General features: G+C 35.2%; 1 protein-coding gene across 1 annotated transcript in view; it reads left to right on the top strand.

The window, feature by feature from the left end:
* Positions 1-13,324, top strand: part of VPS13A (vacuolar protein sorting 13 homolog A) — a 109,834-nt gene that overhangs the window by 39,733 nt on the left and 56,777 nt on the right. Inside the window, exons 24-35 of the mRNA XM_030005170.1 lie at positions 58-142; positions 1,849-2,021; positions 3,525-3,681; positions 4,055-4,134; positions 4,392-4,451; positions 4,529-4,686; positions 9,449-9,564; positions 9,648-9,751; positions 10,183-10,350; positions 11,006-11,313; positions 12,035-12,182; positions 13,002-13,152. Of these exons, the coding sequence (XP_029861030.1) occupies positions 58-142; positions 1,849-2,021; positions 3,525-3,681; positions 4,055-4,134; positions 4,392-4,451; positions 4,529-4,686; positions 9,449-9,564; positions 9,648-9,751; positions 10,183-10,350; positions 11,006-11,313; positions 12,035-12,182; positions 13,002-13,152 (1,708 nt within the window). The remainder of the gene's footprint in view (positions 1-57; positions 143-1,848; positions 2,022-3,524; positions 3,682-4,054; positions 4,135-4,391; positions 4,452-4,528; positions 4,687-9,448; positions 9,565-9,647; positions 9,752-10,182; positions 10,351-11,005; positions 11,314-12,034; positions 12,183-13,001; positions 13,153-13,324) is intronic.

Genomic DNA, 13,324 nt, shown 5'->3' with positions numbered 1-13,324 from the left:
TGCAATAGCATGACCAATGAATTCAAGCAAAAAATTTTATGGTATCTCCTGTTTCAGGCTGCAATATCCCCTGTGCTCTCAGCACCACATTTATCACAAGGTGTGTTTCCTGTTTTGGATCTGCATTCATTTGCTGAGTCAGGTAATATGATCTATTTTAAAGTCTGATTTAATAAACAGATCAAGCCAAGTTTTTGAGCTCATTGAATTAATGTGTTTCTTTTGGAGTAAGTGACTATTTGTGGCTTTGTTTCAAGTTCTTGAAGGTTGAGTAGCGTTATATTCTGTGCAGCTTATTATAATTCACTCTGTACAAAATATTTGAGTATTTTCTCATAGCAATAAAATTCTGTATGCTTGTTCTTGCCGTTTCCTTTCTGAATACAAAGCAGTAAAATGTTTGTTTGGTAGGATGGGTTTGTTTATTTTTGTCTTTACATATGTTACTACAAATCTCTATTCAGAACATCTGAAGTAGTATGTGTGTCATTTTTTGCTTCAGTATGTACTTAGTCCTCTGGTTTTAATTATTTTCTTCTGGTGAAGGATTTCTCTCCTACTTAGCTGGATTTATTTAAATTACAAAATACTGAAACGATGACTGCTAGAAACCACTGTGTTTTTATAAACAAGCATCATTTTGACTTCTACAGGATCAAACAGAAGATTGGCTGTGGAGAAACTGGTCATGTTTAATACTGCCTTGCTGTTCAAACAGCTTAGCTATATTGTAACATTCCATCTAGTAGTTATGTTTGAAAAATAATCAGATATATCAGTGTTATTTCAGTGTCAATCACCTTTGTCATGCCAAAACACTCAACTGGAGAAACAGAGGACAATACTTTTTCTCCTCTCTCAAGTTAATGATATATGTGGTTTGCAAACACTAGCAAAATTATCAGCACAGTTAATTTTTACATCTACTTTATCACTTTAAATTCAGTTGTGTGTCCAGTATGTATAGAAATATGTATTTGTGCATCTTCGTCTATTTTTTGTGAAAGTGCCTTTAAGTGCCCAAAGGTAGAGAGAAAGTTTCTTTCAATTCTTAAAAATTAGGGTGAGATGAGAGAGAATACTGGCAACAATTAGAGAAAGTAATGACTAGATTTAGATCGAATCAAGTCTGTTTTTTAATTTATACTATACATACAGCTGTGCAATCACTTTAAGTGATTCATATTATTTCTCTATCTTCACCCCCTAGATTCAAGGGTGCTTTTCAGCCTTAGAAAATATCTGTTAATGTCATTTGTTCAATTTTGTCAGAAGAAGGGTACTTCACTGTTTATGGTTTTTAGGTGAAGAAAGAGAGCCTTATAAGATGGTGCAATCTATTTGTCTTGGTTATAATTCTGTAATAATGTCAGGTGGATTAAAAGCTTGATAGTCCTTAGGAGTCTCTCCTGAAACGGGAGATCTTGGCAGGGAGAGATCCAAAGTAATGCCACTGATAGTGAGGCAAAGGCTTCTGTACAGTCAGCAGCAGTCAGACCAGCAGAAGAGTTAAGCTATTAGTACACGCTAAAAGCAAGATGAGCCACGGTTTGTGCTGTGTTTTGCACAGCCAATAGTGAGAAAATGCTGACGAAAGAGTTAGTTGAGGAGAACTGGTTTATGATGATGTGATAGAGGGAGCTGCAGGGGTGGTGAAAAGTCGTGGAGGCAGGAGCAGAGATAATTATAGAAACAGAATTTGTTGGTTGCTAATTATCAGTTATGGGAAGATTACCTACATGTACATTTAAGTTTTTATAGATGTAGACATAAAATTGTAGGTCACAGTACTGCAAAATACTGGCTGTCTAAAATGTGTATGTAATGTTGTTGTGAATTAATCCTTAGAATCAGAAGAAGAATTTTATGATGCTCTAAGCAGTCCTGTGGAAGACATGCCATTTTTTGAAGCCCCATCTGGTTCCCTGAAGCGAGCTAGCAGTACAAGGCAAAAAAAACTACGTAAACAAGAGTCTTTGAAAAATATGACAGAATTCCAGCTAAGATTTGAAGTAGCTAAGGTAAAGTTACTTTTTTTTGTTTGTTTCTCTGAAGCACATCTGAACTGTAATTTTTTCCCTGTTTGTTGTGCTCATGAATCCATGTCTGCAGAAGTACTGATTCCCCTTTTCTTGCTGAAACAATTTTGTAGAGTTTTTTTCCAAGCCACAGTTGTGCTTCTGCATCCTTGACATCACTGAAATGCTTCGATTTATCTGCTTTATTTCCCAGCTAATTTTATCACTGAATTTCCTTCACCTAACTATCGCTCAAAAATCACATTATGTATTTGTTTTGGCTTAAGATGTAGCTTTTGACATCTTTTTTTCCAGATACTGCTGTGGTCACTGGGAAAACTTCATTAATGTTTTATCTTGTGACACGCACGCTATTTTTCTGCTCCAGTTTTTCCCAGACTCTGTTGGCCTGTAACATGTTCACTGTAGGGTGTTTTATAAGTTGTTCTTGCTGCTTCAGACTCGGGGCAGAGGAAGAGTATTTTACACAAAACCAGACACTTTCTAACTGCATCAGTTCGTCTAGTAAAAGAGATGGCCTCTTACCACTATCATTACCTTTATCATTAGACCATTATGGTTATGACAGTGTTATTGCTGCTGCTCACTGTATAACTTTACAAATAAACTATACAAATTCATTTAACTTTACAAATTCTGTTTTAGGGTAGGGCTTACAGAATGGCTTCAACACATCATAACTAGCTTGCAGCATATCTTATTATGTACTACACCTTACAGAAAATACATGAACAAATAAAATTGAAATGTACTGAGTTTTGTGCGATTACAATACCTTGTTTAAGATCTACTAGTCTAAAGATAGATGCTGTATTTTACATTATTCTCTAATAGAAACTATCTTAGAATCTATAAGAAAAAATTACAATTGAATCACCTTCTGTTGGCTTTATAGTTTAAAATGACTTATTGAGTTTGGGTTTAATTTTCCCTATTTATAGAGGGCATTATGTGGAAAGGAAGAGTACATATCTTTGTTTTGCTTTGATTGTGAAAGACAGATAACCACAGCTCAGCCAGGTATTTATTTAAGAACATCTTTGTCATTCATGGGTGAAAAAGTAGGAAATCCTCTCACCTGATGTTCAGCTTGGGAATCTAACTGTTACCAAGAGAGTTCAAAGAAATTCCAGTGAAAGCAGTAAACTCTTTATGTTGACTGAAAATACAGTTTTGACTGAGTTGAACATTACTAAATGCTTTACAGAGCTGTTTTTAGAAATAAATTAGTTCATGTAAGTGTAACTTTGATATTGCCTGTGTGCGTGTTTGAAGATTTTGTTAAAATAGCAGCAAACAGTATTCTAGCAATTTTGCTTCTTGAACTGTGTATTTTTTTCAAGGCATTTGCTGTATAAAATTAAATGATCAATACACATTAACAAGTAAAATGTATATAAATATATAATGCTATGTAAAAATTGAGAGGATAATCCACTACTTTTTTTTTTCTGTTTTTTTGTTTGTTTGTTTGTGATTTTTTAGGTCTTAATTAAATTATGCCGTCTTACTGGTAATACTGAGACACCTGTGCTGAAGCTTGATATTGTAGGGTTAGGCACTGAACTTAAATTGAGAACATTTGACATGACTGCAAATGCTTTCCTTCGTGAAGTTTGTCTGCTATGCCCAGAGTATATGGGTAAGTATTTATAGTCTGATAAAAGAATTATTCACAAATAACACTGTGAATTTGTCTTCAAAAAGCCTTAGGGCTTTCTTTTGTCAACTGAGGAAGATTTGCTTCCTAAAATAAATTGTGGGGGAGGGGAGGGAAAAGTAATTCAGAAGCTCATTGTCTTAGTAATGCTTTGGTAAATATGTTCTAGTTCTGATGATTTTAGTAGAGACACCTAAGTATTTTAGGTGCAGAAGAGGTTTTGTGATTAAAAAGTAATGATAGCTAGTAGCCTAGTTTGTAGTCTACAGATGATTAAAAGAGTTGTAGAAAACTTGTCAATTTTTATTCTTAAAAAAAAAAAAAACTAATCTTTTTTTATTCTTTTTGTTTTAAGATGATAATGACAAGCCAGTTTACATAATTACTACTTTGGATAATGTAGAAGATGATCTTCTAACTCTGGAGTACATAAAGGTAAGAAAAGAGAAGACTTTGCTTTTGAATTGTAAGACAGTCATAAACAGTACGGTAGTATTGAGCAATTGTTGAAGGTTTTTTCTTTCTTATTCATTCCCTAACATACTGAGTGTTATGTGCAAAGTCTGTCTGCTCCCTAAACAGATTCACCTGTACATCTTAAATTGTAGTGTTTTTTGAAATATTCTCTCTAATGAAATTTGCAAACTTCTCCTGATTTGTTTGTTTGTTTTATGGCACTTTTGGTGGAATAGGCTGATATTAATGGACCAGAACTGAAAACTGCCTATCAGAATGTTCTACAGAAAGTAAAGGTATAGTATCTTTTTTAATGTAACTTTCTCATTGTGGGAAGAGAGGCATATTGGATAAATTTAATATGTTCTTTTAGGTGAACTTTTCATCTCTAGATGTTCATTTGCATACTGAAGCTCTGCTGAATGCTATGAACTATTTGAATAATCTTCTACCCAAACAAGAAACTAAAGTTGCAGAAGAACTGGTCCATGAAAAAATAGAGGAGAAGAAGGATGTTCTTAAGAAATTGAGTAAGTTTCTTTATTCCGCCCCTGCCTCTTTTCATTCCTCTCTCTTCACTTATTTAAGTAAGGAAGAAAACAGACATTTTCTATTTTTTGTAAGCCCATCAATGGCTTTTGAAATGAGAAATTTTGTTTACGGTACATTTACTTACCCACTTCATAGCCTTTTTTAATTTCAGTGGCAATAAGAATGTTAGCCATCAGAGTACTATGGAGTAGCAAGGGTATACTCTTTTTCCCTGGCTGGGAGTGTGTAGGTGAGGAATAACTGTATAATTAATGAGGCAAGGTAGATGCTGCTGCTGTTGACATTTCTTGAGGTAGAAATGCTAAGCATGTTTTTGAATATATGTGTTCAAATTCACTTAGTTATGATAATCTACATTGAATGCTGACTTACTGGCAGTGATTATATTCCTAATGGTGTTCTCCCATATAATGAGAAAAGTATTTTTGCATTATAGCATTTATGTGGAAAAGGTGCTTATAAAAAGTAAGGAAATAAAAAAAAAATTTATGGGTTAGTAAATCTAGCATGAAGGTGAAAACTTTCTGTGATAAGTTTATTAAATATATTCTAGACACTTTTGTGCTTTCCAAATAATAGCATAATTACCATTTTTCTCTTAACTCCTCAGTGAAATAACTTTGTACACTATTTTTCTTCCCATTGTCAAAATATTTTTGTTGGTTTAGGTTTGCAACCTGCAGATAGGTACTAATTTAGCAATTTATTGATTTGTAGACATTGGCTGTAGACATTAGTACATAATATATGCTACTGCATTTAATAAGCTCCAGGACAGTTTTGGTTACTAGTGATCTACTGATTTACCAAATGGCTAAATTCTGTTTGGCACCAATTTTGTAGGAATAATTTGTTGGAATTGCTGCTTTGGGTTTATGAACTGGCACAGGAATTTGGATTTGCCTTGAAGTGTAATAAATAGGAAGTCGTTGCATGGTGGAAGATGGCTTGAGCATTTTCAGTCTTTTGTTATAAGAAGCTGGTAATAGCATTCATTAATATCAATTACCGTGTTTTTAGGGACACAAGTAGAATATGAATTCCTGTAATTTGAGACAAATCTGGTCAGTATCCTCATGTTTATCAAAGGTACATGGTACTCTATAGGTATCTGGTTTCTGGTTTCTATGTATAAACTTAGGGTTCCTAGCTTTCCTTGGCCTGCAAAAGCATTAGCACTGTTGCATCCTGAAAGGTGTGCAGGCCAGTCAGTTATCCAACAATATTGGTCTGAAGGAATTTTTCTGGTCTAATAAGTTTAATCTTACCTCCTTCCACGTGCTGTTTTATGACGTATTGGTCAAGACATACCTTTGCTGTGTATTCAAGGCACTGAGTATATACACCCCTCCCATTGTCTTTTTTTGTTGCTCTTTTTTTTTCTGGGATGAATTGAGACTTTTGATTGCCTTACAGTTATTTTATTACCTTATACTTGAGGAACATCCATATCTTGTGAATAACTTGCTTGCTATGCAGTTTTTCATTCAATGACCAAGAATTTGGCAGGTCTGATTTGTTGACAATGTTGTGCAAGAGCAAACAAACAGATCACCTCCATTTTTTGATCTTGTGTCTGGGAGCTACTTTGAAATGAAAGCTTCTATTAAATGCTCAACATGATGCCAATGATGTTCACTTCTGCTCTGAGAAGGACTTCTCTCAGATCTTTGCAATCATTGCTTGCTGTTAATTGTAAAACGGTGAGGGTCCAGCTAGTTATTAAAACAGAAAAGAAAACACACACACAAACTATGGTAGAAGGTAATTCTCAAGATGATTGTAGTTCAAGTATTGTAATACATGCTCTGTGTTACTGCTTTCAGTAGTTCCCCCATATGACTGACCTAGCCAACCCACTGGTACACTGATGAGATCTTTCTGAGGCTCTCTGCATTCACTGATGTTAGTTCTTACAAGCATTTCGAGTTAAACTTCAGCATTATTTTGGTATCTTTAACCCGCAAGTATCATATTTGCAACATTTGGTGGCATTTTTTTGAGAATGTTAATTTGTGCTGCCTTTACAAATATATTTCTGTTTGGCAAAACAGAAATATGTTTGTAAGTCTAGTGTATACTCATATTCAGTGATTAATTCACAGTGTTGCTAAGGGTCGATGATTTTATTATGGGAGGTTGATGAACTAGTAGCCTGACAGTGTTTTTTGAAGAACTTCAGGCAGAATCGGTGCCTGGATTAGGAAAAAAAAAAATCAAAGGTTTTCAGTGCACAGCTTTTCTTGGGATTTGAGTATTTGTTTCCCATACGTACTTAAGTGAAATCAGCTATGTTAATTTTTTAAGCATTGTGAAAGGAAAGGTAATTATCATGTCTAGACCCAAACAGGTTATTAAAAAAATGAGAGAAAATAAGGTTTTGTAGGTTCTGTTTTTGGGGGGGGGGAGATGGAGGAAGATGAAGGAAAATATTTGCCTTATGAATGATGAGATGTGGGAAGAGTATTAGTATGTCACACGGGCATTGTCTTTCAGCTGATGATTTTTTATTATTCCATCAGATTAAGAAGTTTAGTTCTTCAGCTTGTTCTTTGAGGGTGTTTTGTAGGTCTCCATTGCATAATAGAACTGAGAAGTAAAAGGTAGAATAATTGCTCTGTGAAAAAAATTTCTTCCACTTAACTGTATTTTTTAAATGATTTTTTTCTGTGTGAGATTGTTCTTATTCATGGTGGTTGTTTGATTTCAGTTACACAGGGACATGCTTGGACACTAGATGAAATACCATTTGTGTACCTATGATAGTCTGTTAACTTAGAGTTCTGTTCTTTGGCTTACTGAGAGCTGTGGACAGAAGATTCAGCATTTCTCTAGCTTTGAACCATTTTGCTATGCAGGCAAACAGTGAAGTGTTTGCTGTTTTATAGAGTTCTTGGAGACAAAGGATTAAATTAGTTCCTTATGTATTAACATGTGACAATTCAGACTTTACACAGCTGAAAAGCTGCATAGGTGATTCTCCTCCCTCCTCCTCCCCCAATCCTATACAACTGTGCAAAATAAACTTTGACTGAGGGTAGTGATTGGTTAATTTACTGTGGCTTGTCTTCTGTTAGCAACATAGAATAAAATCATCTGAGTGAAGCCAATGTATTTATGGAACCATAGCTTGATTGTGAGGGTTGAGAGAGCCGTAACATACTCGCACACAACATTAAAGGTAGTATCTCATCTGAAAAGCTAGCCTGTGGAAAAATGGATTGAATGTTTATTACTTTTAATTTTGCTGCTTTTAGCTTTGTATATAGATTACCTATAAGAATTTACCATTTAGGACTCAAAATCCTTGAATACAGGATATGACATTTCTCTTTGTCATTTGAAGTAGCATATAACATTACTTCAGATTTGACTTTCAGAAAAAATGGACTGTTATTGGTTGAGTCCACTATCTGTTGACTTCTGTATTTAGCACCGTACCTGCAGAGAGTGTTGTGTGGCATCAGTCATGTCTACTCAAAATGAATGGAGATTATTTCTGTTAACATGAAATAGGATATTTTTACTCTTATGCAGTTTTGAGAAAACCAAAAATGGACTAAATATTTGGACACATCTGTTCTGAAAGGTACTATATATGTGCTTGTATCTTTTGTAGGTCTTAAGGTTGACCATATTAATTTTGAAAGATACCCACTGTCCCTTCTCTTCAGTGTCTAGTTATATTAATGGTATTTTCATATTTAAAACTTAAGTTTAGAAAATACAGGTGGTGGACATTTAATAAAAAGTCACCTGCCATATGTAAACAAGACTGTTCATTGCAGATGACTAATCAACAGACCAGATAGAGTAGAGTATTAATGTAGCTGTGTCCTAGTTTCAGCTGGGATAGAGTTAACTGTCTTCCTAGTAGCTGGTACGGTGCTATGTTTTGAGTTCAGTATGCAAAGAATGTTGATAACACACTGATATTTTCAGTTGTTGCTAAGTAGTGTTTAGACTAATGTCAAGGATATTTCGGCTTCTCATGCCCAGCCAGCGAGAAAGCTGGAGGGGCACAAGAAGTTGGCACAGGACACAACCAGGGCAGCTGACCCAAACTGGCCAAAGGGGTATTCCATACCATGGGACGTCCCATCCAGTATAGGAACTGGGAAGGGGGGGCGGGGAATCGCCACTTGGGGACTGACTGGGTGTTGATCAGCAAGTGGTGGGCAATTGCACTGCGCATCGTTTGTACGTTCCAATCCTTTCATTATTGCTGTTGTCATTTTATTAGTGTTATCATTATCATTATTAGTTTCTTCTTTTCTGTTCTATTAAACCATTCTTATCTCAACCCACGAGTTTAACTACTTTTACTGATTTTCTCCCCCATCCCACTGGGTGGGGGGGAGTGAGTGAGCGGCTGTGTGGTGCTTAGTTGCTGGCTGAGGTTAAACCACGACAAGCTGTCATGGTACCACTATTTGAGGTAAACTGCTTAGTCCTGAATAACCTATCTCGAATTTTGCATTGTGCTATGTAGATGTATATTAAATGTATTTCTTGCAGTTAGTAAAATACTGGTGTTCGCAGTTTGTGAAGCACATGAGGACTCTCGTATATACAATCCTGTACATACAATTCCTTTGTGTCATGCTTGCCTGTATGGGTGCAGTGCATTTGGCCAGTGCTGCAGGCTTGAAGCAAACTAGGCTTTGGGGAAGGGATACTAAAATATTACATCTCCTCCTTGAAGAACTGTAATTTTTTTTATTTTATATTTCCTACAGCATCAAAAAAAATCGAAGTACGAAGATGTTATTGACCTCAATATCTGTGCAGATTTATCCTGTTTACGTATCTTTATTAGAGAGAAAAAGCATAGAATAGCTGAAATTCACATTGAAGGTAGGAACAAAACTTTAATCACAAAGGCATAAAACCTCATAACCAGAATAGTCTCTAGATTTTGTATGACTTTTTTTTTTAAGGTCTGGATAGCCAAGTGATCATGAAGAAAGCAGCAACAGAAGTGACCGCAAAATTAAAGAACATCATTATTGTGGATTCTGATGAGATGGCATTGTATAAAAAGGTATGCATTTGCATGTATCATTGATTTCTGAATGGAATATAGATGGTAAATTGAACTTACTTTGTGGACTCTACTCTTTAACTATGTTTTTTTTAATAATATTTTATGTATTTGCTGGGAGCATGATTCTCTATAGGCAGACTGATTTCGCCCCCAGAACTGGTGATTGTTAGGCTGACGTTGATTTTGCGCAACTGTGATGCCCAGCTGCTCATTATGCTCCTTATTTTGTTGACTTTAATGGACGAAATTATTCAAGCTGAGCTTCCAACTGAATATCTTCAGCTATTTAAAGGATTTTTATTTTTCATTTATTGTTGAGATATTTGAAGTAAAAATGTCTTAGAAGTGTGAGGTACTACGTTCTGTATTGCAATTCAGTCTTTCTAGCATAACTTTTTACAGCAGAGATACTCTTTTTTCTTCCTAAGGCTCTTTACATCACAGGAAAAGAAGTCTTCAACTTTAGAATGATGTCATATGTGAATGCTACAGATGGCATTGCATATACAAATATGGATGTTGTTGACAATCGTATTTACCTAACTGTTGGGTGTATTCAAGTGGTTTTTGTCAACAAGTTTGTTTCATCTATTTTGGTAAGTTAAATCTTCCAGATACTATTCCTTAGCATTAAGATAACATTGTCAGACCTAAAAAAGGATAAAACATCCCATATGGGGAGGTGCCCATTTGTGTAAGAACTCTTATATCCTATTGTAAAATCTTCACTGGGATTGGTGGTTGGGCCATTTACTTTTCTTCTCCATGTGTCTGTTACTGTGGAGTGGGTGGCTAAGCAACAATATTGGCTATTATTGTTAGTAATTTTTTTCCTTAAATTACTTGTGGCAGCTTTTAGATATTCATTGTTTTTGATATTCATTGTTCATTGTTTATAACACTGAAATATAAGTAACAAACCATGAAAATAAATGCCTTTTCCATAAATTCTGCTAAGTAAATCTAACTTGCTCTCCATTTGAGTAAATAAAACATAATTCATACAAGTCATGTTACAAGGTCATTGCTGTTACCATCTGATTTGCCAAATATTTAGTATGGAAATTTATTTTTTACATATATGCATACTTCATATTTGGGGGGGAGATTATCCTATTAAAGAATTCAGAAGAAGTGCGTAGCAAAAGTAGTATCTTAAGATGATTTGTTATTTAAAAAAATATGATTCTTAGTTTTTTTGAAGTAGTGTAATTCTTAATAAAATTTCCAAGATCTGTATTCTTTTCCTAGGCTTTTATAAATAACTTCCAAGCTGCCAAGGAAGCTCTTACTGAGGCAACTGTTCAAGCAGCAGAGAAAGCAGCTACAGGTGTAAAAGAGCTAGCAGAACGTAGTTCCCGTTTGGCACTAGATATCAATATTAAAGCACCTGTTGTGATAGTTCCACAGTCAGCAATGTCTGCTAATGTCCTGGTGGCTGATCTTGGTCTAATCACTGTGAAGAACCAATTCTTTATTGCTAAAACAAAAACACGGTATAATCTCCCACCTGTTGTTGATTCTATGACGGTGAAATTGAGTGAACTAAAGTTATACAGGTAATGTAGTGTCAAGATATTTTTTAATTCATGTAACCCTTTTGGGATGCTTCAGTTGGAGAGCTTTGAGAAGTTGTTATCAAAATAATTAGTTAATAGTCGGTGGCTGATGGATACACTATTATCTTGAACTATAACAGCAAATTAATAAAGATTTTGTAAAAGCTATAAGAATGTATGGTTTAGGAGAAATAGCAATCTGCACATCTTTAAATAGAAGCAAATGTTTGTTTAGGGAATATTGTGTAGAATAATAGACTTATGCATCATTCACTACTTTGGGACAGGTTATACCCATTTGTAAATGGCTCTTTTGATGGGGTTTTCGAGCTATATGTAGCAGGAAAGATATGAAGTCAGATAGCTGTAAAGAAGTGTTTGAAAATGGGCCTTGGTGTAGGGGATTGGGAGGGGGAGAGGGAAGGGAAGGGGATTTTCAAACACAGTTGAAGAGTACTGAAGAAAGGAGGAATTGCTCTCCAGTGGAGAACACATAAGAGGTCCTAACTTGCCAGAAGTTCATGCCTGGTATGTGCCTGATGTGTCTCCTCCCTGCCAAGACAGATGTCTAGTGGGTGGAGTAAGGCTTTAACTAGAGATACCAGGAGTAGTATGAAGACTGTTTTACAGTACTAGTCAAAAAGACGAGGAAAAGTCAGAAATGTGTTAGAATGTTGAAGTGAAGCATGTCAAGTTGGGAGTATTTTGTTTCTATTCACAGATCATGCTATGAGCAGGGTTCACTACAAACTGAAGTACAGTTGCTGCAGCCACTCAATCTGGAAGTAGCTGTTGAACGAAATTTAGCTGCTGCTTGGTATAACGAAGTTCCTGATATTGAAATATCTGGCCGACTCAAGCCTATGAATGTAAGCATTCGTTTCTGAAAGCAGCTGCTAAAATATCCATGGAAGATGGATTTATTTTTCTGTCTATAAAAATCCTAGTTCCTTAGTTATGGTATTGATTTCAAGACATATAGGTAGAGTGGATTTTGTTGTTTCATAGGAAGAAGGAAGTGAATAGCTTTCTGTTCTAATCTAAGCTCTGTATTTCATCTGTGATACTGCAGGAAGACTTTGTACTATGTATTACTGTTGCTAGTTAGGAGTGGGTGTGCTGTTACAGCCTTCTTTTACCTGTCAGTATCTTTCAAAGTAGTATTGGAAAAAGTTGGGGGTTTTTGGTCTGTTCATTAGCAGCGCTATTGCCTGCTGAATTCATACCCATGACAAGCCTGAGTATGAGTTAGTGCATGTGCTCATTTAAATGTAATATCAAAAAATATAAAGCTTGTCCATGTATGAGGAAAACTAATTTGCCAAATTTTGAAATAGAACTAGTAGCCATTACTGTAAAGTACCTTGTAACTAAATGCAGATAACAATTTTGGGTGACTATAAGTCAAACTATACGTGTACAACTTCTAACATTCAATCTCTAAATTATAGCTTTGTAAAGAAAGTTTGTGGACTAAAACAAAATAATGTGTGAATGACTTCTGATTTCTCGAAGTTACTGTAAGGGGTTGTGTGGATTTGAGAAAAACATTTTACTTGGTTCTTTAGTCTCCTAAACAGAGACTCAGATGAGATTACTTTGCTTATCTGTTTATTTGTAACAGATTTTAGTTACCATAAGTTTCATGAACTGAGTTGTTCTGAGTTTAATAACAATGTCTTTTTAAGCTAATTCTCAGTCAGGAAGATATTACCACAATACTGAGGACACTAAATGAAAATATAGGTGGAAGCTCTGGTGCATCAACTTCTTTACCAGAACCAAAAGATACGACTAGCCATTGTAGTGATATGCCTAGTACTTCACAGCATTCTGCAGGTAATGTTTTCTAAAATTACACGTGGCCTAACATTTTTAGGTATTACTGTCAATTTATTATTTCTGTTGGAATTGCCTTTATGAAAGGATGCCAGATTCAGGTTTTTTTAACAGCATGCCTCTATTATCTTGACATTGTGGTTTGAGCTATAGCTAACAATAATGATAATGG

The sequence above is a fragment of the Aquila chrysaetos genome, chromosome Z (assembly GCF_900496995.4).
Source record: "Aquila chrysaetos chrysaetos chromosome Z, bAquChr1.4, whole genome shotgun sequence".
Classification (NCBI taxonomy): Eukaryota; Metazoa; Chordata; class Aves; order Accipitriformes; family Accipitridae; genus Aquila; species Aquila chrysaetos.
The sequence above is the reverse complement of the archived record's forward strand: the minus strand, read 5'-3'. Positions and strand labels throughout refer to the sequence as shown.